General features: G+C 41.7%; 1 protein-coding gene across 1 annotated transcript in view; it reads right to left on the bottom strand.

Annotated features, from left to right (window-relative positions):
• The window catches only part of Aoah (acyloxyacyl hydrolase), a 196,458-nt gene that overhangs the window by 56,961 nt on the left and 111,837 nt on the right, over positions 1–27,660 (bottom strand). Inside the window, exon 12 of the mRNA XM_021215760.2 lies at positions 14,079–14,170. Coding sequence (XP_021071419.1) covers positions 14,079–14,170 — 92 coding nt within the window. The remainder of the gene's footprint in view (positions 1–14,078; positions 14,171–27,660) is intronic.

Here is a 27,660-nt window from a genome sequence, read left to right as displayed (position 1 = left end):
TTATGCAAAACACAAGAAAACCAAGAAGGATGACCATCGTGTGGATACTTCATTCCTCCTTAGAATAAGGAACAAAATACCCATGAAAGGATATAGATACAGAGACAAAATTTAGAGCTAAGGTGAAAGGATGGTCTATTATTCAGAGACTACCCCATCTGGGGATCCATCCCATTATCAGCCACCAAACCCAGACACTATTGCACATGCCAGCAAGATTTTGCTGAAGAGACCGCGATATAGTGAGCTCTTGTGAGGCTATGCCAGTGCCTAGCAAATACAGAAGTGGATGCTCACAGTCAGATATTGGATGGAACACAGGGCCTCCAATGGAGGAGCTAGAGAAAGTACCCAAGGATCTGAAGGGGGATGCAACCCTGTAGGTGCAACAACAATATGAACTAACCAGTACCCCCTGAGTTTGTGTCTCTAGCTGCGTATGTAGCAGAAGATGACCTAGTCGGCCATCATTGGGAAGAGAGGCCCCTTGGTCTTGCAAACACAGGGGAAGGCCAGGGCCAAATAGTGGGAGTGGGTGGGTAGGGGAGCAGGGGCGGGGGGGGAGGTAAAGGGAACTTTTGGGATAGCATTTGAAATGTAAATAAAGAAAATAATAATAATAATAATAATAATAATAATAATAATAATAATAAAGAACCATCATTAAAAATAAAGTTTCACAAAAATGAAAAAAAGAAACAAATTGAAAACATTTTAATATTTCAAAAAATATTTTATTTTTTCTCAGATTCCCTCAACCCAGTATTTAGAAAGCATAAAGCAAGAGTAGATAGAGAACATAAGGTCCAGGGGATGAAATCCCACCTAGAGAGAGCTGGTTTCCCGAAGTGCTGTCACTCCTAATTTCACACGTGAGACCACCATTTTTGCTCCAATAACTGGCCAAAGAGGGATCTGCCAGGAGCCCACAGGTCACAGGAACCTCGAAGCAGTAAGGGACCGTATTCTTCAGGTGACCATACCCACCCTGGCGCTAACCCTGTGGCACAGCTCTCGACACCCAAATCCTGCCCAGAGAGAGCTGGTCTCCCAGGAGAGCTGATACACCTAAGATCACAGGTTTACAGGAGGGACAAGCTCTATTTAGAGACAGCAAGACCAACTAACACCAGAGATAACCAGTTGGCAAGAGGCAAGGGCAAGAACATAAGCAACAGAAACCAAGGCTACTTGGCATCATCAGAACCCAGTTCGTGTACCACATCAAGTCCTGGATATTCCAGCACAACAGAAAAACAAAATTTGGATTTAAAATCATATCTTAAGATGATGATAGAGGACTTTAAGAAGGACATAAATAACTCTCTTAAAGAACTACAGGAAAACACAGGTAAACAGCTTGAAGCCCTTAAAGAGGAAAAACAAAAATCCCTTAAAGAATTACAGGAAAACACAACCAAACAGATTAAGGAATTGAACAAAACCATCCAGGATCTAAAACTGGAAATAGAAACAATAAAGAAATCTCAAAGAGAGACAACATTGGAGTTAGAAAACCTAGGAGAGAGATCAGGAGTCATAGATGCAAGCATCATCAACAGAATACAAGAGATAGAAGACAGAATCTCAGGTACAGAAGATGTTATAGAAAACATTGACACAACAGTCAAAGAAAATGCAAAATGCAAAAATCACTAACCCAACACATCCAGGAAACCCAGGACTCAATAAGAAGACCAAATCTAAGGATAATAGGTATAGAAGAGAGCAAAGATCCCCAACTTAAAAGGCCAGTAAATATCTTCAAAATTATAGAAGAAAACTTCCCTAACCCAAAGAAAGGGATGCCCATGTACATATAAGAACCCTACAGAACTCCAAATAGATTAGACCAGAAAAGAAATTCCTCCCATCACATAATAGACAAAACACCAAATGCACAAACCAAAGAAAGAATATTAAAAGCAGTAAGGGAAAAAGGTCAAGTAACATATAAAGGCAGATCTGGTCAGAATTACACCAGACTTCTCAGCAGGTACTTTAAAGTCAGAAGATCCTGGGCAGATATCATACAGACTCTAAGAGAACAAAAATGGCAGCCCAGGAACGATATCCAGCAAAACTCTAAATTACTATAGATGGAGAAACCAAGATATTCAATGACAAACCCAAATTTACCCAATATCTTTCCACAAATCCAGTCCTACAAAGAATAATAGATCAAAAATGCCAACACAAAGAAGGAAACTACACCCTAGAAAAAGCAAGAAAATAATCTTTCTTCAACAAACTCAAAAGAAGATGGCTACACAAATATAAAAATAACATAAAAAATAACAGGAAGCAACAATCAGTATTCTTTAGTATCTCTTAAAATCAATGGACTCAATTCCATAATAAAAAGACATAGACTAGCAGACTGGATATATAAACAGGACTGAGCATTTTGCTGCATACAAGAAACTCACCCCAGTAACAAAAACAGACACTACTTTAGAGTAAAAGGTTGGAAAACAATTTTCTAAGCAAATGGTCCAAAGTAACAAGCTGGAGTAGCCATTCTAATATTGAATAAAATAGACTTTCAACCCAAAGTTATCAAAAGAGATAAGGAAGAACACTATTTCATAGTCATCAAAGGAAAAATCTACCAAGAAGAATTCTCAATTCTGAACATCTATGCTCCCAATGCAAGCAAACCCATACTCATGAAAGAAACTTTACTAAATTACAAAGCACACATTGCCCCCTCCCACAATAATAGTGAGAGAATTCAACCCCCCCCCACTCTCATCAACAGACAGATCATGGACACAGAGACACAGTAAAACTCACAGAAGTGATGGGACAAATGAATTTAACCGATATCTATAGAACATTTCATCCTCAAACAAAAGAATATACCATCTTCTCAGTACCTCATGGTACCTTCTCCAAATTTGACTATATAATTGGTCATAAAACAGGCCTCAAGAGATACAAGAAGGATGAAGTAATCCCATATATCCTATCAAATTACCATGGACAAAGGCCAGTCTTCAATAACAACAAAAACAATGGAAATCCCACATACACATGGAACCTGAACAACACCCTACTCAATGATAACTTGGTCAAGGAAAAAATTAAAGATGCTTTAGAATTTAATGAAAATGAAGGCACATTATACCAAAATTTATAGGACACAATGAAAGCTGTGCTAAGAGGAAAACTCATAGCTCTAACTCAAAGTTAAATCAGTCCCATAACCCCTAAAGAAATAGAAACTGTCATTAAAAGTCTCCCAAACAAAAAAGCCCAGGACCAGATAGGTTTAGTGCAGAATTCTATCAGACCTTCAAAGAAGACCTAATACCAGTACTCTTCACACTGTTCCACAAAATAGTAATAGAAGGAACACTATGCAATTTGTTTTTGAAGCCACAATTTTGCTCATACACAACCACACAAACACCCTACAAAGAAAGAGAACTATGGACCACTTTTCTTTATGAATATCAACACAAAAATATTCAATCAAATTCTTGCAAACTGATTACAAGAACACATCAAAATGATCATTCACCATGATTAGGAAAGCTTCATCCCAGGGATGCAGGGATGGTTCAATATACAGAAATCCATCAACGTAATCCACTATATAAACAAACTCAAAGACAAAAACTACATGACCATGTCATTAGATGCTGAGAAAGCATTTAACAAAATTCAACAACCCTTCATGATAAAAGTCTTGGAAAGATCAGGAATTCAAGGCCCACACCTAAACATAGTAAAAGCAATATACAGCAAACCAGTAACCACCAACAAACTAAATGGAGTGAAATTTGAAGAAATTCCACTAAAATCAGGGACTAGACAAGGCTGCCCACTCTTTCCCTAACTACTCAATATAGTACTGGAAGTCCTATCCAGAGCACTTAGACAACAAAAGGAGGTCAAATGGATGCAAATTAGAAAGGAAGAAGTCAAAATATTATTATTTGCAGATGATGTGATAGTATACTTAAGTGACCCCAAAAATTCAGCAGAGCACTCCTACAGCTGATAAACAACTTCAGCAAAGTAGTTGGATATAAAATTAACTCAAACAAATCAGTAGCCTTCCTCTACTCAAAGGATAAACAGAGAAAGGAATTAGGGAAATGACACACTTCACAATAGTCACAAGTAATATAAAATACCTTTGTGTGATTCTAACTAAGCGAGTGAAAGATCTGTATGTTAAGAACTTCAAGTCTCTGAAGAAAGAAATCAAAGAAGATCTCAGAAGATAGAAAGATCTCCTGTGCTCATGGTTCAGCAGGATTAAGATAGTAAAAAATGGCCATCTTGCCAAAAGTAATCTACAGATTCAATGTAATCCCCATCAAATTTCCCACTACATTTTATATAGTTAGGAAGAGCAATTCTCAAATTCATCTGGAATAACAAAAATACAGGATAGCAAAAACTATTCTCAACAATAAAAGAACTTCTGGGGGAAATAACCATCCCTGACTTCAAGCTGTCCTACAGAGCAATAGTGATAAAACTTTATGATATTGGTACAGAGACAGGCAGGTAGATCAATGGAATACAAGCGAAGACCCAGAAATGAACCCACACATATGGTCACCCGATCTTTGATAAAGGAGCTAAAACCATCCAGTGGGAAAAAGACAGCATTATCAGCAAATGGTGCTGATTCAACTGGTGGTCAGCATGTAGAAAAATGCAAATTGATTCATTCTTTTCTTCAAGTGGATCAAGGAACTCCACATAAAACCAGATACACTGAAACTAATAGAAGAAAAAGTGGGGAATATCTTCAAACACATGAGCACAGGGGAAATGTTCCTGAACAGAACACCAGTGGCTTATGCTGTAAGATCAAGAATTGTCAAATAGGACCTTATAAAATTGCAAAGCTTCTGTAAAGCAAAGGACACTGTCAACAGGATAAAATGCCAACCAACAGATTGGGAAAAAATCTTTACCTATCCTACATCCGATAGAGGTCCAATATCCAATATATACAAAGAACTCAAGAAGTTAGACTCCAGGGAGCTAAATAACCCTATTAAAAATGGGGTATAAAGCTAAACAATGAATTCAGAAAATTGGACTTAGTACTACCTGGGGACCCATCTATACCATGCCTGGGCATATACTCAATGATGGTCCAACATGTAATAAGGACAAATGCTCCACTATGTTCAGAGCAGCTTTATTTATAATAGCCAGAAGCTGGAAAGAACTCAGATGTCCTTCAACAGAGGAATGGATATAGAAAATGTAGTACATTTACACAATGGAGTACTACTCAGCTACTAAAAACAATCTATTTATGAAATTCTTAGGCAAATGGATGGAATGAGAAAGTATCCTGAGTGAGGTAACCTAGTCACAAAAGAGCACACATGGTATGCACTCACTGATAAGGGGATATTAGCCCAAAAGCTCAGAGTACCTACAATACAATTCACAGACCATTTGAAGCTCAAGAAGAAGGAAGACCAAAGTGTGGATGCTTCAGTCCTTCTTAGAAGGGGAAACAAAATATTCATGGCAGGTAGAGGGTGAGACGTACTTGAGAGGAAGAGGAGATGGGGAGGGGATAAAGTGGGGCCAGAACGGGTAAAGGAGTAGTCAGAGATGATCTACAGAGGATCAGGAATTTGAACAGAGGTGTGTAGCAACGGGAGATGGGTAGCTGGGGGTAGCCACCAGAAAGTGCCAGATGCTAGGAAAGCAAGAGGCTCCCAGGACCCAAGGGGATGAGATTAGGTGAAATGCCCAACAAATGGGAGGGAGAACCTGTAGAGACCATATCCATAGGCTATGCAAGGTCCCTGGAGGATGGGGCCACCCACTTATCTCCAAGTTTTTAACCCAGAATTTTTCCTGTTTAAAGGAAATACAGCGACAAAGTGTGGTGCAGAGACTGAAGGAAAGGACATCCAGAGACTGTCCTACTTGGGAATCTATCCCATATACAGACACCAAACCCAGACACTTCTGTGGATGCCAAGAAGAGCTTGCTGACAGGAGCCTGATATAGCTGTCTCCAGGGAGGCTCTGCCAGAGTTTGATAAATACAGAGGCAGATTCTTGTAGCTAACCATTGGACTTAGCACGGGGACCCCAATGAGGAGCTGGAGAAAGGACTGAAGGAGCTGAAGGAGTTTGCAACCTCATAGGAAGAACAACAATATCAACAAACCAGACCCTCCAGAGATCGAAACAATTGAACCACCAACCAAAGAGTACCCTTGGAGGGACCCATGTCTCCAGCTGCATATGTAACAGAGGATGACCTTGTCTGGCATCAATGGGAAGAGAGGCCCTTGGTCCTGTGAAGGCTTGATGCCCCAGTGTAGGGGAATGCCAGGGTGGTGAGGTGGGAGTGGGTAGGTGGGAGTGGGAACACCCTAATAAAAACAGGGGAAGGGGGATGAGACCAGGGGTTTGCAGAAGAAATACCAGGAAAAGGGATAACATTTGAACTGTAAAAATAGAAGAACCAGGGGATGAAGAGGAGAGCTGTGAGATGCTGTTGTGTGGACATGACCTGGCTGTTGTACACACATACTCAGAGCAGCTATGGTTCCCTGACTAAGACTGGCAAAAGATGAAGCCTGTTAAGATTCCAGGGGGATTGGGGAGGGCCTCGCTAGGACCCACTCTGAGCTGAGATGCTATAGGCAGGTAATGATGGCTGTTGTAGGAGGAAGAACAACTCTTTTTTGAGATATGGCTAGTGGCAGGTTGCTCATGTTCCACTTGTTGACACCAAAGCCATGCATATATATATATATATATATATATATATATATATATATATATATATATATATATATATATATATATATATATATATACAGAACTAATAAGACACTGAGGGTTATAAAAATGAATGAGTGCTCATGACTCTCAAATAAACTTCACTAAAGTAGAAAGCAGTTGCTTACTGCCATCCTATAAATGCTGAAACAACACTAGGTAGTTACTGTTGCTAAGAACTTGGGTTCACTTATTTTCCTGTGAAGGAAGGGTACATACACAGTGATAATCGTCATGGCAGTAATGACAGGATGTTTTTGTTGACGTTCTTACAGCCATCCAGTAGCTCACGCAGAACTTATTGTATGAGAGCCTGTCCTTTAACTGTTCATGAATTCCGCCTTTGTCAAACACGGGTCTGAGAATGTTTCACGCTGTGTACATCTTATCTTAAAGGACAGGCTGGTTAAGACTTCAAGAAGACGTGTGTAGGGAAAACTGAGAAGTCTTTTTCTTCGAGAAGTGCCTGCAAAGCAACTGAAGTCCTGACTTACAGCAGGATCCTATCTCCTTATACCACTGAACCTGCGTGCGGGGAGAACTTCAGCCCAACTCAGCTTTATCACATAAAAGAGGCCAAGAGGGCAAGGTTTCCATCGCGGGCAGGAGATACAGAGGCGCACCCTGTAACAGTGAATGCAGACTTTGTTCCACTCTGCTATGTTGGTTGGGGATTTTAGATGTTGCTTTCAAAAGAGAGCCCCCAACCCACTAGTGGATGATTTGGTGCTGCTTTTCATCCTAAAGATAGGATTTTTGTTGTTGTTGCGCAAAACTGCATTTGAGAGTTATCTTTCTTATCTATAAAAATACTTTTCATTGACACTTTTAATTCTCCTTTCCACAGTCAAGCTGCCAACTCCCACAGTTGTTTTATTCTGTTTACTTAACTTGTTCTTGAATCATACTGGAGAAAAAAAGAAAAAAATCACATTGTTCTAAGGTCAGCTGCTTAATGAATTTCTGAAGCGAGAGTCAGGGGAACAGATGATGTTAATAGCAACACAATTAAATGAACTCAAAATTCATAGGACTGAGGGGTCATGTTTGGGTTTTGAGGTACGTCGGGGCTATCATTTGTCCTCGGCTATGACAGACACACTATGTTCCGAGAGGCTAATACAGTTGACAGAGGAGGGAAGGATAGGAGACAGTTTCTCTTATGAACTGCATGCTTATACTTTTATGAGGTGTTTTGTTAAATATTATCACTCATACTCATGCTGCAAGGCTGATTGTCCAGCTGAGTGGAGAATACTATCAGGTCTGTCCTACGTGCCCAAACTACACCTCCCACTGGTCTATACTACTTTTGCTCTTTAATTTATTTATTTATTTATTTATTTATTTATTTATTTATTTATTTATTATTTCTTTTTTAAATTTTCTTTTTTTATTATATATTTTCTTTATTTACGTTTCAAATGTTATCCCCTTTCCTGGTTTACCCTCTGAAACCCTACTATCCCTTCTCCCACTCTCCCTGCTCAGCAACCCACCCACTCCTGGCCCTGGCATTCTCCTACACTGGGGCATAGTGCCTTCATAGGACCAAGGGCCTCTCCTCCCATTGATGCCTGGCAAGGCCATCCTCTGCTACATATGCATCTGGAGCCATGGGTCCCTCCATGTGTACTCTTTGGTTGGTGGTTTAGTCCCTGGGAGCTCTGGGGTACTGGTTAGTTCATAGTTAGTTCCTCCTACGGGGCTGCAAACCCCTTCAGCTCCTTGGATCCTTTCTCTAGCTCCCTCAGTGGACTGTGACTTTTCTCCCCAAGCTGCATTTGGTCAGTGTTTAGTCACAGCAATAGAAAGCAGACAGAGACACTGTGCTCAGTCTAATGGTTAGCTGAGATCATCCACCTCTGTATTTGTCAGACACTGGTAGAGTTATTATTATTATCATTATTATTATCATCATCTTTATTTTGTGGTGCTAGGTATCAGACACAGTGTCTCTGTCTGCTTTCTATTGCTGTGACTAAACACTGACCAAATGCAGCTTGGGGAGAAAAGTCACAGTCCACTGAGGGAAGCCAAGATAGGAACTTCAGGCAGGAACCTTGAGGCAGGAACTGAAGCAGAGACCATGGAGAAATGTTGCTGACTGGCTTTTCCTCCATAACCATCTTAGCCTTCTTTCTTATACAACTCAGAACCACTGGCCCAGGAATGGCATGGAGCCCTTGAGCCCCAACAATGGCCTGGGGCTTTCCACATCAATCAAGAAAATGTCCTATAGACTTACTGATAGGCAATATTATGGAAAAATTATCAACTAATGTTCTCTCTTCCCAGACAACTCTAGCTTGTGTCAAGATGACAAAATGTCAGCCAGGTCACTCAGGAACTTGTATATTCTAGATAAGTGAGTGACCTCAATATTTCTTGTCTTCTTTCTACCAGTAGAGAACCTTAACCATACATTAATTTGTCTTGGATATTTTATATTCCCTTTAATCATTTTTTAAAAAAGATTTATTTATTATTATATGCAAGTACACTGTAGCTGTCTTCAGATGCACCAGAAGAGGGCATCAGATTTCATTACGGGTGGTTGTGAGCCACCATGTGGTTGCTGGGAATTGAACTCAGGACCTTTGGAAGAGCAGTCAGTGCTCTTAACCGCTGAGCCATCTCTCCAGTCCTTAGATAATTTTTTTTTTAATAATAAAAAAACAGCTCAAAGGCTGGAGACATTGTTCAGAAATTAAGAGCACTGGCTGCTTGTCCAGAGGAGCCTGGTTCAATTCCCAGCAACTACATGGCAGCTCACAACTGTCTCTAACTCCAGTTCCAGGAGATCTGACACCTTCATACAAATGTACATGCAAGCAAAACACCAATGCATAAAAATTAGAAAGGAACCATCAAAAGATTTTTAAAAAGAATGATCTTCTAGCACAGATTATCTGCAGGTAGAAGTTACATGATGCCATATAAGACGGTTTCATGGAAGCGCCATCCACAAGGGGTATATTGAATGGTGATACACACTGAGAGTGTCAGCTCCTAACTTTTCTCCTTAATGGAGGAATCCATTGTAACTGAGACACCGAGCAGAGTATTTTCCTTTTAATAAATAGGAGTTAGCCTGTTTATCATTCTAGCTGAATGACATGAACCACAGGTGGAGTGCTCAGGAACAGCTAGTGAAAAGATAGGCAGAGGCCCCACAGTGTGCAGAGGCACAAGTTGAAAGCACAAGAATAGTCAGCTGTGCAGTGTGTCTTCCACCGCCTTAGAAACATGACAGACAACACGTAGAGTCCCACTGAGCAAGTGGCACAAAGCAGACAGGTTTTTGTTATAGATAACAATACTCAGAACAAGGATGACTTTCACACAAGTCACAGCTGGATGGCATTTCCAGAATGAAATGTTGCTATGGTTTTAATGTGTTCCCAGAAAGTTTGTGGACTGGAAACTTAATCCCCCAAATTCATTTGTTGATGGTATTTAGAGAAGGTGCTTTAAGGAGATAACTAGAGTTGGAAAAAGTCGCAAGAATGGAGATGCTGTGGTGGAGTCAGTGGTTTTATGAGAAGAGGGAGAGACTTGAGTTAATAGGCTACCTCGGACTAGTCATGTAATGTCCTCCTTTGCCACATAAGGATAACAAGAAGGCCCACCACTGAAGTTGGCACTTTCACCTTGGATTCCTGGCCTCCTAAATGATGAGAAATAAGTATATTTTAGAAAGGATGAATAAATGAAGGACTGGAATAGAGGATTAAGTGGGGAGGGGGAAGGGAGAAAGGGATAAGAAAGAGACTACAAGGAGAAACAACAAAAATTAAGCCAAATACTGAAGAGACAGCGCCTCAACTGGCCATCTCATCACCAAATGAAGCTTTCAGAACCAGGATTGGGTACATCTTGTTGGGTTGTTGGCCCAAAAGGTCCCAGGCAAACCCTCAAGCAACACAGGCTGTTGCCAAGATACAGGTTGCTCTCCAGAAACCGACAGCAGGGCCCTGTTGCTGAAGGCAACATCCAGGCAGCTCACTGAGCATGCAGAATTCAAGTTGGTACCTACAGAGAACTTTTACTCCTACATTCTCCGGTCTCTGGTAGAGGGAGGTACTTTGTACACTGTGAAGAACCAGCCTGCCTCCATTTTATACTTAAAGGTCATCTTATAGTAAAGACAAAAACTAGCTTCATTCCTGTTTATGATTAAACCCCTGTTCCTTAAGGATTGGGCCATCCCTCCACCCCCACCCCCATGTAAACCTAACTACAAATGATTCTGAACTGCACATTCTAGGAATGACAACCATAGTTTCAAAAAGTTGTTCATAACCCTACTGCAACCCTACTTCTGTTTCAAAAGGTTACATGGCTACCTGTTGAGATTACCTTGTTTTGACCACCTGTTATAGTCTGCTCTTGTAATCCTGCCTCTTTTCCCCATTTGGAAGCCTCCTACCCCTGAGTTATAAAAGCCTTGGGTTCCTTGTTAGAAGCTGCCTCTCCTATTTCTGCCTTCACTGTTGACTTTAATATGGTTTAAATATTAACATTCACTCTATTGTTTAGCTTACAGACTTGTTTCCAAAGTCTTGGCATTTGTACTTGTATTTCTCAGGTAAAATGAGATTTGTGTTCCTGTGGTGCAGAATGTTTTTCAAACCATCAGACCACAAAGACCTTCTGAAAACCAGGCTGACTCGACTTGAAAAAGAGAGGCTCCAAAAGAGCTTTTCCACAATAACATTAAAACTTGTAACAGCGTGTTTATGCTAAATGTTAATCACAAAAGTTTCGCTTCTATTAAACTTTGCTTTGCTTGCAAAAGTCACACAGGACCTGTGTAAGAATTCCTCTGCTACAGCTTGGATACCACTTCATCCTCCTACTAAGGGGGACTGTAAACTTGGCCTGGCCATAAAAATACAATTTTTGCCTTGCAATATCTGGGTGTTAGCTCATGGTTTTTTGACACTGTAACATTCGTCACATCCTAGGCTGACCACTCAAACCCTGGTTTAGGGAGAGGCAGCCTGTGTATACAAATAAAATAACTTGCTTTAATTGGTTGACCATGATGATTTGGGTTGGTGGTCTTTCTCCTCTAATCTTTGGGATTAACAAGTACCAATGGAGAAATGTAAACACCAAGCTGATCATAAACCCTTTAGTCTACAATGATGTCCTGCCTGCAAGATACTCTAGTGCAATGGTGGCACAAAGCTTGTGGGGGTAACTAATCAATATCCGATGTGACTTAGGGTCCACTCCATGAGATGGGACCCATATATGACACTGCTTGGGTCAAGAACCTGAGACTAGATAGCCCAGAGACTTAGGGTAAAACCAAATACCACTGTTCTTAAAACAAACAAACAAACAAAACAAAACAATATAAAGCAAAACAAAATGTAGTATAATTTGTGTAGTTAGAATTAGGAAAAGTGACATATAATGTGGAAAGAGATGAGGAAGCAGGTTTGTACATTTTTCTGGAACTCAAGGCAGGAACCTAGAGCAGGAACTGAAGCAGAGACCGTAGAGGGATGCTGCTTACTGGCTTGCTCCTCATAGTGGGCTCAGTTTGCTTTCTTCTACCACCTGGGACCATCTGCCCAGGATAGCATCTGATGCCTCGCTCCACAGAAAGTTTTAAAAACTGCTTCATTTCCCATTCTGAGTGGGTCTAGTGTTGGGGTGCCTCACAGATCTCGCAGCCAGCAGGGAGACGGTTGCGTACAAGGTGAAGAGTGAAGCTCGAATCAGCACCATCTTTGCAGGACCTGGGTCAAGACTTCCAGAGACCGACCGCCAAAGACTGACCTCCTGGTTTACACTTCTTACACATTCAAGCATAGTAAGACTTTTGAAGAAATGTTTTTCACTTGGCCATTTTATCACAACAAAGCTTTAGGCATAGCTACAGAGAAACTCCCTAACAAGACAGCCATGTACCTGTGACCTTTCCAATAAGAAGGAATTCTATTGCCTGATAAGTAGAGCTCAGGGCTAGGGTCTAGAGGAAGGATCTGTGAGAAGCCTAAGGACAGATTATACAGGTGGAAGATGAGAAGCACATGGGGCCTCTTTCATAGGGATGGGTTCTATTCACCCTGAGATAAAGTTCAGTATTAGGCACTAAAAAATACTCAGGACACTGGGGGAATCAGGTGGAGCTGGCTCTGTACAATTGCAAAGGGATTTTTTTTTTTTTTTTTTGCTATTCTACAGAATAAATACAGTGAAAGTCTGACCACTTTCACTGGCAATCCAGGTGACCAGGATTTACTTCCTTCCACTGAAGAAGATGGGCCAGAATAACTAAGAGTCTCAGCTTCTCCAACACCCCTCTAATCTGTACTTCTTACAGTTCTAGTAAAGATGTTAAACATCAGCCTGGCATTTCCTTCTCGGCAACTTCCTGAGGTTTAAAGATGCCTGAAATGTATAGCATTCCTCTATGAATTCAAGCTTGCATGTGAAGGATGAGAAACCCAACCAGTTCTTTCTGTTATTAACACACAAATATCTACTAAGGAAACTCTCCCTGTGTCCCACTGTGTCCTATACACAGGTAACTGGACTGAGTCGCACTTCACTTACTTTTTCCAAGACCATATACTCAAGGTGGCATTGGCTGGAGAGGCTCATATTCGTAAGAAAGTAGCAATGCATAGTGGGAGTTCTGAGTTGGGGGCCCTTCCTTTCCTACCCTACCCACTTATATTAGCGGTGTGACCTTGGTCAAGCTTCTTAATATGCCTACTTTAACTTTAGATCCTTAGCTACAAAGTGAAATAAAACAAGATCATCTCTCTGGGACTCTGTATGGGTGTGGTCCTAGGATACACACTTTGGGGGTCTCAGTCAACATTGATCGTATGAAACAAACTGACTTATTGGAGTATAGCCTGTATTCAAATCTGGAGCACTGAAGCTAGGATAATTCGCAGACCCCCTCCCATGAATTTTCAATTAATTTTATCTATTATTTTTGTTACTGTTAGTTTGCTGGATCAAACAAGCAAACTGCTCTGTCTCTTGAATCAGAAAAATTCACAAATGTGCTTGAGTATTTTCCATTGAATGTAAATTGTAGCCCCCAGTAGGAACATTGCCTCCTCCCTTTAGACCAGACCCTGTTGCGGTGGCTGGACCACATCAGTGGCAGGCTTTGTATATGTCACTCATGGTCTAGAAGCATCTCAAATAATTTTCATTTTACTATCTTAGGAGCAAGCTCCAGATCCTATTCTTTCTGTATACTGGTGAGCTACAGTGTGTGTGTGTACAAACGGTATGGGAGTGTGGCAACATACCCACTCGTGGAGTCCAGAAATCCAGTTACACCAGAGAGTTGGGGCCAGTTGAGCTCATCGGTAAGGGCGGACGGCAAGTTGAGGAAGGAGTTCTAAGGGAAAGAAGTAATAAAGTAGTAATTATTCAATGGACACTTTGTTCCCGAGCCTTTGGCACTTAAAGAAGATGTTTTATCTGTGGCTGTCACCTGAGAATTCACAACAGTCAGAATCACTGTGAAGCAAGGGGAGCACGTGGAGCTTCCCTTATACAACTGAGAGGGATGCTCTGGGACAGGGACCTTCCCAACATCTTTCAGTTGAGAAGATCAAACAGTTGACTGCTTACAAAGTAATTGCCCTGAAAAATAATGTTGAAAGTCGAGCAAGAATGACCCTAGTCAATGGGGTGATGCATCTGACCCTGGGAGTTGGAAGCACTTCTGAGATTCAGATTGGGGCTTCTTTCCTCGTAATATGCAGTTATATTATATATAATCTACAGTGGGAACTGGAAACAAAATGTGCCTTTACCATCAGAGGGTTAAACAAAGCAAGACTCCCTTTTATAAATTACGAAGAGACCACTCAGCAAATATTCAAATTCTTCCCTAATAGGCACATTTTGAAATCAATATATGAGCTCAAGGCTGTATGTCGTTCTTATTGGCTGCATTTCTTTGAGTTAGCCGACCACAATGGAGTGTGAGGTCAAGCTCGGACCACTCAGAGTAAGGCACAGGACCGCCCTGAATTAGGAATAAACACTGCTGTAGGATGTGCTTGCCTGCTTGAATTGGCATGGCTACATTGCTGCAGAACTAACGCTTTTCTCTAGTCAAAATACTTTGCGTTTTGTAGTCATTTTTCTGGGAACCCAAGATCCATTTCTCTCACTGTCATCTCAGCAGATTTGCACACCTGCTGTGGTGTGAATATGGTTTGTAACCTCTGAGACTTATATTAGAATTTAATCCCCAGGGTCAGGCATGCAGAGAACAAAACATAACCGGACAGGCTATGGTGCATAGAAGTAGAATTTTTGTGAGGTAATTAGGTCTGATAAGGCCACTAGGGAGGAAATCTATGATTGAATGCTGCCACCTGTATAAGTAGGGGCACATATGGTCACCATAGAGTCACACACACATATGCTTTTGGTCACCGTGTGATGTTTCATACCCCTCAGCACTGCCAGCAAGAGCACCATTACTACATGTAGCCTTTAGACCTTGAGACAGAAGCTAAAATCAGCTTCTTTATAGTGTATTTTGTCTGCAGGAGTTATTAGCAATAGAGAATGGACATACGCCCCCTTGTGGCTATTGCCGCAAGGCACTCGGCCTGGGGTGTTGATACAGCAATGCTCATTTGAGTCACATTTCTATGGTTGGTGGGAACTTGAGAAAAAAAAAATGGTATCTGGCTATGCCTGCTTTTAAAAATGACTCCTAGCACAAATCCTTCCAAGGACCTAATTTCTAGAAAGTGCTCACGTAGTCGGGTATTAGACACCTACTGTGTTGATTGATTTGTCAAAATTAGCCGTGTAACAAACAGGTGTTCACGTATAGCCGCGAGCCAGTCTTGCGTTGCATATTTCTCCCATCCTGACATCTACCTCAGGGTGATTTCCAGCACGATGTGTGGAGATGGGGGTGGGGTGGGGGCGAAGAGGAAGGGCATGGCCAGGGAGGGTTGGCTTCTTGACCTACACTTGCCCTGATTGTGAATTACCTCCTTTAGAGGCATAGAAGTGAATTCTTTGTGGCTTCTAGGCTATCTCAGAGGAGCATGACGTCCCTAACTAAAACTTTGTTGCCCTTTGGGGCTTTGCTGACACACTTTCTCCTCTAGACTCTTGTATTACTGGGACTCAGCTACTCTACCTTACAGTTCTATTTCTTCTACCACTGTGGAACAAAACCTCCCTCTCTGTTATGTTTTTCCCCTATATCTTTTTTGCTTTCAATGTATGTTTACTGTAGGATTTGAGAATATTCAATTCTGCTAGAGAAGGCAAGAAAGGCAAACAGAATGTATAAAGCTCTTAAGCCATATTAAGTGGAGAGATGAGTAAGCAAATGGCTTGTGAGATATAGGTAGAATTTATGAGCTGGTTATTCATAAAGCATGTTAAAAATTAAGAGAGGAAGGCACTCCTCCCCTCCCCTACTCTCTCACCCATTTCTGTGTCTATAAAGTGGTGACTCCAACTTGGAAACCCCAATGGAACTAGATTTTAGGGTCTGAGGGGCTGCTCTTTCTTCTAAAGGAAGGAATGGGATCAGAAGTTTGCTACCATGGAAAGACCTGTCTAGTACTGTCTAGTAAAATAATAGAGGAGGAGAAGGGCATTTTGAAAAGTGCCAGCAATGAAAGGGCTTCACCCTGGGAACCAGATCTATCTTCTACAAACACATCAAAGCTCTACGATTTGAATACAGCAGCTTGAGGCACGGCTTCTGTACTCCATGCAGGCACTGTTCTATGCCCCCCCCCCCAAGCGTTCCCTCCACTCATTTCTCTGGAGAACTGGGACTCAATTACTCGTATAGTTCCTGACATCCTTGCTAGTATCCAGGAAGCCCAAATGGCTCTGACGTCACTCTATTAGCATTTAAGCTGTGGTGCACAGCAGCTGGTGCTGAATTGCAGCTGGAACCCCAGTGAGTTTGTATTCCATGACTACAGTCCAGACTAGATGCATCCATTTAACCCTGGTGATTTGAATAACTCCAAAATAACGCAGAGATATGTTTTCCTCATTGAATGTTTTCGATTTCACTCGTGGCATTTTGGCAAGGTCTGGTTGTGTCTAGAGACGCTTGTCTGGAAGACGCTAGCAACTCCTCAGGTTCAATATGTTTGGATTCAGCAGAGCTTTGGGGAAGATCCAAAGACAGTGAGGAATGGGATAACCAACTGAAGGACCAACCCAGGGCAAAGCATGTGCTTAGGATGGGCCACCCCTTTCCAGCAGGATCATCCCAGCTTCCAGGCATGTAGCTTCTTGTTAGATAACAGACATCATTTGAGTATCCAGCAGCAGACGCCACAGATTCCCTCCCCCTCCCCCTGCCTTCTTTAGTAAACTTGATAGATAAACATGAAAGCAACAGCCATTAATAACAACTGTGTGAAAGTCCTTAACAAAAGGAGAACATTTAAATCATATCAAGCAGTAAAAGCCACATTCACGCAACATTATACCCAAGACATTTCCGGCATTTACAGCAGGAGAACCACAAATGAAGATTTCCCTCATCAAATCTTGTTTATTTCTCATGAGTATTGATGTTCTCAAAAGTTTCCTAAATGTATCTTAAATCATATATATGAAAAGACTATATTTACCAAGAAAAATTTCTCTTAAAAGAACTCATGATGTTCAGTGAGAATCAGGCTGATCATTGCATTGCTTGGAGCTTTCCTCTGTGTTTTTCCAAAGACACGACTGAATTTATATGTCATAACTGACATATGTCTACTACTTTGTGTAGTAGTTTCGTTTAACATTGTTTTGTGTGTGTTTTCATACATTAAGAAAAGCAGTTTTTAATTTTTAATAATAATTATAACAATTTGGATTCTTGACTAGTTTTTAAAGAGTATGTCTTACTTGCTCTTTGGCAATTTCACAAATGTATTCAATGTATCTTTAGAATATCCACCCAAAATCATTCCTGGTTTATGCCTATTGGAAGCCATTATTATTAGTAAGCTGGTATTATGTTCCTTTGAGGTTTGTTAAATGAGAAAAATGACATCAACTGCATGTTATCTGGCACTCTTAATCTTCCAATGCCAGAGGAAGCTTTTTGGTGGCGTTTGGTTTGCTGACTGATTGTCTGCATCCTGCAATACTGTAAGCAGCTTTCACAGTGTGTTCTCTTTCCTAACATGCCTCACTGGGCTAGACATGATTATTTGAATACAACAGCTTGAGACACGGCTGTACTATTTTCAAATAGCACATTGTCATTTGAAGGGATATGCAGGTAACCATTATCAGAAAAGGATATAAACATATCAGTTAAATAGGTCATTTATACTTACTTACCAGGAATGAAACTGTTAAAGATGGATTGGTTTTAGAAAAAAGGAAGTAGCTATTGTGTTGGTGTTTCAATCACATAGAGCCTCAAGTCTGAATGAGCAGAATCAAAAAAACAAAAACAAAAACAAAAGCAAAAAACAACTGTTGAGATCATAGGAGCACCACTGGACTGCAGTTGCCTCGTCGTCCTGTAGGTGGCGCATGCGAGCTTCTCTTGTTAAAGGTTTTTCAGTTCCGGAGTACCACCATACTGCTGGCTGCATGTTTGAGCTCTCTACCCATGTCACTACTGGAGTGTCTTCTCTTAAATAAACATCGAATTACCCAACTTTGAGAGACTCCCTTTACTTTCTTGCAAAGTTCCCTGCCCTTATCCTATGCCTTTGAGTGTGCTATGTAGCCAAATGGTACCCGTTGGCGAACATGTTAGAATGTGCTGTTTTCTAAGTGATGTTCGTATTTTTCAGACAGAGTAAGTAAATTAATTATCACCGAATTCCCCTTACATGCCAGGCAACAGGACAGGAAATATGCACAAATTGTTTAACTTAATAACAGATAATAACAGAAAAATTTCCTTCTCCCTTTCCTTCCTTCTTTGCCCTGTAGTAGAACATCTCAGCTGGGTCTGTTGGCTCATAGCTGTATTCCGAGGTAGAAGGACTGCGATTTTGAGGCCAGTCTGGGCTACATGGAACCTCTGTCTCACTACCACCACCACCACCACCAGAAGAAGAAAAAGGAAAAGGAGTAGAACTTTGTGAGCAACACACCATCCTCCACTCCTCAACATTCCCTTCTGAAAAGGAGCCCAAGCATCCCTTTCAACCGAACAGCAGTACACTGATGTCCAATCAGTAACGAATGAGAAGTGTGGAAAGGGTCCCTTTCCACCCTGCATCCTATGGCTGCTGGTGTGGTCCTTGGAGGATTTCTATATCCTTTTTTTTTTTTTTTTGTCAGAAAAATCCCTTATGACATGTGGTTTAGGTCATGCAAGAGCTCAACTGAGAACAACTCAGAAGATGTCTGGATGGTATTATTGCGGTAAATCTCCAAGCCAAATAAGCCTGCGCAAAGAAAACAACTCAATTGATAGGAATACAAGCTGCATGCCTAGATTGGGCAGATCTACCACTACACTACCATCTTCCCCATCTATGAGACCCCTTAGAACTTACAGTTTCTCCAGGCCATGTGCTTTTGCTCCACTTCCCTTCCAGCTCCTCTGTCTTTCTCTCTTCTTCCCCCCTCCTCCTCCTTCTCTCCCAAACTTTCAGATTTGGAAATAAAGTTCACAGATCTCAATCACCCCTTCCCATCTCCATTTGTCTTCTATGGAGGCCACATTTAACATATGAAGAGTGCAGAATGAGTATTTTGGGGATAAATACCAAAACATTATGTGGCATCAAACAGCCCCCACCTTCTGGTGCTCAAGATCTGTTCTGGCCCCTGATGAGGACAGGAAGCACTTTGAACAATGTGTGTGTCATTGTGGAGGAGGTGATGGGGCATGAAGTTCTGGAAGAATAAAAAGAGAATATATTGCTTGATTCCTTTCCCTGAGTAAAGTACCACAGTTGTGATAAAATAACATTTTGATGTTTAAATATCAACAAAGAAGTTTAACTTTGTGTTTGCTTTATACACTCCCAGATGCATAAGATTGAAAGACGTCTCATGCTGTAGAGTTAGAATCCACTACATACACACCATGCACATGCACATTCATGCACACATGCAGACCGAGCCTGCAGTTATAGATGAGCCACCATGGGAGTCCTCCGGAAGTATAGCAGGCACTCTTAACCTCTAAGCCCTCCCTCAGGTTTGGTTATTTCTAAAACAGCTTCACTTTCATTGTCTGGGGTGTCATTATCCCACCCTAACACCCCAGATAATATCTGGAATTTGATGCCAGATGATTCCAAGTTTCCATTCAAGTTAGAGGTGTCAGAGATCTTACTAGGTCCGCCTAATAAGCATGCCCACCTGACCTGGGTTCTCTCTCTCCACTATACTGATCATAATCAGTGTTTTCACATCATTCTTTCCTTCTGTTATCTTATAGGCATCCAGAAAACATTGCTGTACACTGTGGTGGTTGGATTTTGACTTGATGCAAACCCAGACATATCTAGAAGATGAAACTCACTTGAGAAAATAACCTACATCCAGTTTCCTGTAGGGAAGTCCGTAGAACATTTTCCTGATTGATTGATGAGGGAAGATATTATATATATATATCTTGATCATATCCATCCAAACCAAACTAACTTCCCACAATCCCCTTGACTGCCCCCAATGTGTACCTCTCCACTAATATGTCTTTTTTGTTTTAAGTTATCAAGTCAAATTAGCGCTGTTTGTAGGTATATTTGCAACCGCATGAATGGCCACACCCCTAAAGAAAAAGGTCTGATTCTCTTACAGCACCAATCAATTGCCAATAGCTCCTCTGCTAGGGATGGAGCCTCATGAATCTCTTCTCCATCCGCACTGGGATTTTTGACTAGTTTGATCTTGTCCAGGTCTTGTGCAGCTAGCCACAGCTGCAGTGAGCTCATAGCTACAGCAGCCATCTCTTATCCAGAAGACAGCATCCTACAGCTCTCTTCTCTAACCTCTGGCTTTTATGTTCTTTCTGTCTCCTTTGATACAACATTTCCTAAGCTGTCCAGGGGTAGGTACAGACATGGTGTTTAGGGCTGAGGTTCAACAGTCACTTATTCTTAGAACTTTGACCAGTTTTGACTACATGTAATGACTGCTACCTACTATGAAGAGAAGCTTCTCTAACCGAGGTTCGGAACATTACACATATATCAGTACTAACATAAATATTTAGAAGTCATGTCCATTCCGCAAAACAACATATAGAGGTTTCCTCCCCATATTGCTAGCATGTTGAGTGCAATTAGAGAAGCATATACACATAAAGTGGGTGACAACACAGAAAAGGACATGCAAGAAGGAAAGTTCAGCAGTCTGGGGAGGACTCTGAGAGGGACTCAGGGTTTAGCTGACTTCTGCTCCATGAGCCAAAAATGGCCAACAGAGATGGTGTATTAGGAGGTAAAATTTAGGATGAAGCTTAGCATTAGGAAGGGGCAGTGGTAAGCTCCACATCAGCTCTAACAGAGCCTGTACCATTTTATTGTCCTGCCAAAAGTGCATCAGGTTCTTTATCCTCATCCTTGACAACACTTGTTGTTGATGGTTTTCTTTTTTTCTTTTCTTTTCTTTTTTAATTGGATATTTTCTTTATTTACATTTCAAATGTTATCCCCTTTTCTGATTCCTCCCCTGAAATTCCCCTATCCCATCCTCCCTCCCCCTGCTTCTATGAGGGTGTTCTTCCACCCACCCACCCACTTCCACCTCCCTGTCCTCAGTTCCCCTACACTGAGGCATTGAGCCTTCACAGGACTAAAGACCTCTCCTCCCATTGATGCCAGACAAGGCCATCCTTTGCTACATATGCAGCTGGAGCCATGGGTCCCTCCATGTGTACTCTTTGGTTGGTGGTTTGGTCCCTGGGAACTCTGGGGGCTCTAGTTGGTTGATATTGTTGTTCTTCCTATGGGGTTACAAACTCCTTAGCTCCTTTAGTCCTTTCTCTAACTCTGCCATTTTCTTGATGACAGCCGTTCTGATTTGGAAGGCAAGAATTCAAGATGAAATCTCAAAGAAGTTTTAACTTACATTTCCTGACGGCTAAGGAGGTTCAAATACCAAATTACTAGTTTTTTAAAATGGCCAACATTCTTCTTTCTATGTCCCAATGAATTTGAGATTCTTTGTGGTTTCCCTGAGATACACTAATTAAATGGGATCCATTTAGTGGTTAATTTGGAGGTGGGTGAAGCCAAGTGTAGACATGAGTAACCTGTGGACAAGGAATTGTTGTCTGGTCCTAGTGCTCCCTGGGTAGCACAGGAATGGACTGAGTCCTGTTGGAAATTGGCACCTACTGACTGGGAGAACAGGGATGTGGGGTGGGCAATTACAAATGCCTTTCCTTTCAGATGTATGTTGCTTAAAATAATTCCATCTCTCAGATTTCATAACCATGGGTACTTGGCATTTTAATCCTCTCAGAAGGCACTGGGGACTGAAATACTGAGTCTAGATTTGCACCCTATTGGAAGGAAAAGACCAACCGACCTGCTCGTCCTGAGTACCTTGAGAAGGCACAGAAGCCAGGAATGAGCCATGTCACCCATGCTCATGAGTAGGGAAAAGAGCAGAAGAGCTTTTCTTATCTTGTGATGGCTGCTACAGAAAGGACCTCACTGTGGCTAGCACAGTTGTCTTTCTCTGCTAGAATAAATGAGTGGTAACTAGATCTGAAGAATGCCTTCTCACCACTTAGCATCTTTCACCTGCTGACCTGCAAGATGTCAGACAAGCAGGAAATGCAATTTTGTTCAGTTTTTATCACACAGCAGCCTTTCCTCATCTTAAAAAAAAATGTTTTTTTTTTTTTTAAAGTATTGAAAATGCTCAGATTATTTCAGGAGTGGACATGAAGTTAACTCAGACTGATTTCCATATTTTATGGGCACCATGAAAATATGCCTTTATGCACGGTGGAAGCCTTTTAAGTACCTGAGAAATCCAGAGTATGGGAAGCAAAGAGAGTGGGGAGCAAGGGCCTGCAGAAGCCTGATCCTGTCTAAGTTGTTTGTGGGCTAATAAAGAGATACCGAGCTGACACACAGAAGCATCTCAAACAGGAACGAAGCACACAGGGCTTAAAAGACCTCGCTTCAAACTCTCGGTGAATATGCATTTTCTGCCGCCAGATTAAGGATTCTTTTTAGTCCTTGACACAGCACAAAATTCAGTCTGTGCTCTTTACCCTACAGACAACAGCCTAGCAGGAGTGGTCATAAAAGGTTTATAATAGGACAGGCAACAGTTTCACAAGCAGATCAAATATTTGAGAAATTGATTTTTCTTCAGAACCTCTTCTCTTCTTTTACTTCCTTCCCCAGCCCATCACACAATTCCAGGTCAATGAGAGGCTGCATTTAATATTTTGACAATAGCATTTGAGCAGATGGGTGAGCGAGCGGGAGGGCGGTGCCTACTGTTGGCCTCCATGATCTTTTAACCGTGCCTTCTTTTCTGAAAAAGCAACCCAAGCTGTTATTGTTTTAACTTTGACAGGAGAAACAAACAAAACAAAACAAAACAAAAAAATCCAATCAATACCATCCGTGTTCCTTGACGTACTCTGATTTTCTTTGAAACCTTTCTAAATTGAGGTCTTCCTCTTGAGACAAGGAGTTCGATTTGTACCTGATCACTGAGGTTTTGATTGCTGGAGAGACATCGAAGCTGTTTATCAAGGGAGGAGGGGCAGGAGCATCTTCTGGCCCTCAGGGGAATGAGGCCTGGAACCATGAGGCTGACTCCTTACTGAGCTGCAAACATCTTTCCAGATGAATACACTCCTAACCGGATTTACTGTGACCAGGGCTCTGAGGTGCGGGCTGCCTAACTAGAGGGTGGCCGGTTAGAGGGTGGCCGGTTAGAGGGTGGCAGGTTAGAGGGTGGCAGGTTAGAGGGTGGCCGGTTAGAGGGTGGCAGGTTAGAGGGTGGCCGGTTAGAGGGTGGCAGGTTAGAGGGTGGCAGGTTAGAGGGTGGCAGGTTAGGGGGTGGCAGGTTAGGGCAGAGAGTCTGTCGCAGGGCGGAAGCACAGTGCAGTGGACACTTTCCGGTGGAGAGACTGGGATAGAATGCTTTGTCTTATTGGAAGACAAAGGCAAGGCATGCTGGATGATCTCACGAGGGACAGAACAGCCTGCTTTCCCGTAGCCTTAAACATATACGAGCATAGGAAATTATTGTTGGACAGGGCTCAGCACATTATGGCCCCTGGGCTAAAACCTACCCACATTCTAGGATGGAAATCCATTTTACTAGAACACAGCCACATTAATTAACTTACATACTGTCTGTTGCTGCTTTCATATGGTAACAACAAGCTAAGTAGTTACGATAGAGATGATAGTATCCTAAAATATTAAATGTCCTTTTACCTGTCCCTCTATAGAACTGTTAACATTTTCAAATATTTCTCAAATACATTATTAATCTTAAATATATATTTTAATTGAAGTAGAATTACATCAGTTTATCATCTCCCCTTTTCCCTTGAGTGCCCTCCCATTTTCCTACCCCACGTTCAAGGTGATAGCTCTCATTCTTTGGTTATTAATGTTACACACACACACACACACACACACACACATACACACACACACACACACAAATACAACTGGGTGAGTCAGGTTTTGTTGTTTGTGTGTATACGGTTTTAAAAGGAGGAGCAACAAGAGGTAAGTAACACAAGGTTGTTCGGTACAGCCTCAAAGAATCATATTATTTTATACTTATCTAAAATTCTGCAATAAATATAAGAACGGATATCTATCTATCTAACTGAGTATTATCCTCCATCTGTCTACATATGGAGGTTATACCCCTTGGATTGACAGTGCTTTCCACAAGGACCACAGACTCTCAAAAGCCTCCAGTGGGAGGCACAAGAACACTCCATTCAAATGATGGATCAGGGCAGTCCAAGTGATTCCCATAGCAATAGTGACCAATAATGATATAGCCTTTGGTCGTCTCTCAGGGGTTGAGAGGTGGCTCCTATTGCTGAAGACAGCACACACACGTGTGTGTATGTTCCCTAAAGTCCTTTAAAGATGTGTTAAATGCTGGGTCTTTAGCTTAGTGTTGGGATGTTATAGACACCTGGAGAAGAGGGACTAACAGGAAGTTCCTTCGTCACTGATAGAGTGACCCTGAGGTAGACTGTGAGAACCTGTGACCACTTGCTTCCTGGCCGGGAAGTAGACAGTTTTGCTCTGTCACATGGTCTCTCTGAGCTGTCTCAGCACAGGCCTAATGCAGTAGGGCTAATTAACCTTAAACTGGAAGATCTAAAATGAACTAAAACCTTTACGAGTTAATTATTCTGGGTATTTTTTTTTTTACAGTGACAAAAACTGATTAAAACAGTGACCTCTTCAATAATTGTCATCTGGATGCATGTCTGCTCTGATTCTAGATGGCATATGAGTTGTCTGCTTCTTTGGCTTCTTTCTAGTTTATGACACTGCACTACAACTCTTAACAGCCTCCTAGATTGAGTTTCCTTGCTTCGAGTTTGCCTCTACACTAACGTGCCGGTTAAATCCAGTGAATTTTCTGCAGTTCAGATCTGACCAGCACATTTCGCAGTGTTAAGCCCTTCAGGGCTGTGGATGAATTATGAATTCAATTCTCCAGGGTTTCCAGGCCCCTTGGAGATCCCCCTCCCACACAGCTCTAATCTTGGTTTCTCACACATGATAGGGTTTCAGCTAACCTTCATCAACCTTGCTGCTTCAAAGCTTTAGTCCATGCAGTCTTTCCACTGTTGAGTCTGACACTTCTAGTTCTTCGAGCACGTTATTGCCTGCAAATCATTCTTCCATTTAAAAGATGGGTTTCTTCCTCTGTGAAGCCTTCCCTTTAGTGTGGGGGTAGGTGCACTTCCCAGCGTGGACTGCTTGGGGATTGCCATTGCTGGTGTGTGCTTTCTCATGAGCTACAGAGGCTCAATGGAGACCTGGCTTCTGTCAGTTAAGAGCTCAGGGCACGGAAGGCTCTATGACAGTGCCTGTTGATTTAAACAGTACATGGATAGTACTCTGCATCTGGATGTACCTAGGATGGCTCTAGAGATACTGCCTGAGATGTAGTGATCCAGTCAACACATGCCACAAGCACTAAAAGCCAACTACAGAAACCTGAGACCTCTGAGCTCAATAGATTTCATACATATCAACTGGACATCATTTTCATACCTAGACTGACTCCTACCATAAATGATGTAATTATGTACATAAAATTTCTTTAAAATAGGAAGTATTTATTCAAAGGAGCATAATTCATAATAGTCCCGAAGCAAACATGGAGCAGCTCAGCATCCAGTTATGCATGGATGGTTTGGTACATGGATGCATGTTTACTGAAAAGGGCACTGTATTAGTTAGGATTTTACTGCTGTGAACAGACACCATGACCAAGGCAAGTCTTATAAAAACAACAACATTTAATTGGGGCTGGCTTACAGGTTCAGAGGTTCAGTCCATTATCATCAAGGCAGGAGCATGGCAGTATCCAGGCAGGCATGGTGCAGGAGGAGCTGAGAGTTCTACGTCTTCATCCAAAGGCTGCTACTGGAAGACTGACTTCCAGGAAACTGGGGTGAGAGTCTTAAGCCCACACCCACAGTGACACACCTACTCCAATCAGGTCACACCTATTCCAACCAGGCCACACCTCCAGATGGTGCCACTCCCTGGTCCAAGAATATACAAACCATTACAGGCACTGTGGGCATTAACAAAACTAGTCACCTACAGACTAAATACAAACATGGATAAGACAACAGTGAGTGCTAACTGACCAACTGGAAATTTCCAGTGACTAAACACATGCAGACACATCGATGCAGACATATGTATAGTGGGACGCACTGGAAATGAGTGGAGAAATACCAAGAAAATTCTGAGATGTGGGGTGATAGACGACTTTGCACAATTGGTCCTGTTGTTATTATATCCTCTTTTCTGATACATTTAAAAATATTTGAAAACCTGTTTAATATTTAAATGTTAAGATACCTTTGTCTAGATGGTAGAATTAAGAAGTCATTTTTAAAAGTTCTTAATAATTTCTGTAATTTTATCTTTTTATTCACTACATACTTGACATTTGTAATTTTTTTTTAAAAAAATTAGCTTTTAGTGATGTTAATTAATTTTTTATGTGTTTTTCCTGTCTCTATGTGGATGCATCACACATATTCCGTGCCCTCAGAGGCCAGAAGAGGGCCTCAAATCCCTTGGGAGTGGAGTTACAGATGGTTCTGACGCATCCTGTGTGCTGGGATAGAACCAGGGTCCTCTGGAAGAGCAGTCTGTGCTCTCAACGATAGAGCCATCTCTCCAGCCTGACATTTATAGTTGATAAAAGCAGCAAAGCAAATCATTACTCCAGTCTCTCTCCCACTTTAGGAAGATATACTTCTTTCTCCTTTGGGGGGTACCACCATCATGTGACTCAAAGCTGGTTTAATGGATGACATGATGCAGTAAGTGTGTTTGTATAGGAGGCTATCATTTTGAGAAGAGTATTTTCAGGACACATTATCTCTCTATGAAAGACGAGGAACATATAAACCTGACTAGGGTCTAATATGGACCTTCGATCTAAAACCAACACAGTGTGGCCTACAATAGGTAATCACAGGTGACTCATGGTTATTTGAGAACAAATCACTGTTGTTTTAGTCACTGGCAATTTGGAATGCTTGGTGGCTATTGTGATAACTGCGTGATAAAAGTTTATTTTCGACTGCCGGGGAGAGTGCGGGCTGGAGAGGAGGGACCCGCATCTGGACCCGATCGACCTGCGCCTTTCCTGCCCAGGAGGGGTGTTCGCCTGGCGGCTGTCCGCAGGCTGATCCAG

The sequence above is a fragment of the Mus pahari genome, chromosome 16 (assembly GCF_900095145.1).
Source record: "Mus pahari chromosome 16, PAHARI_EIJ_v1.1, whole genome shotgun sequence".
Lineage (NCBI taxonomy): Eukaryota > Metazoa > Chordata > Mammalia > Rodentia > Muridae > Mus > Mus pahari.
The sequence above is the reverse complement of the archived record's forward strand: the minus strand, read 5'-3'. Positions and strand labels throughout refer to the sequence as shown.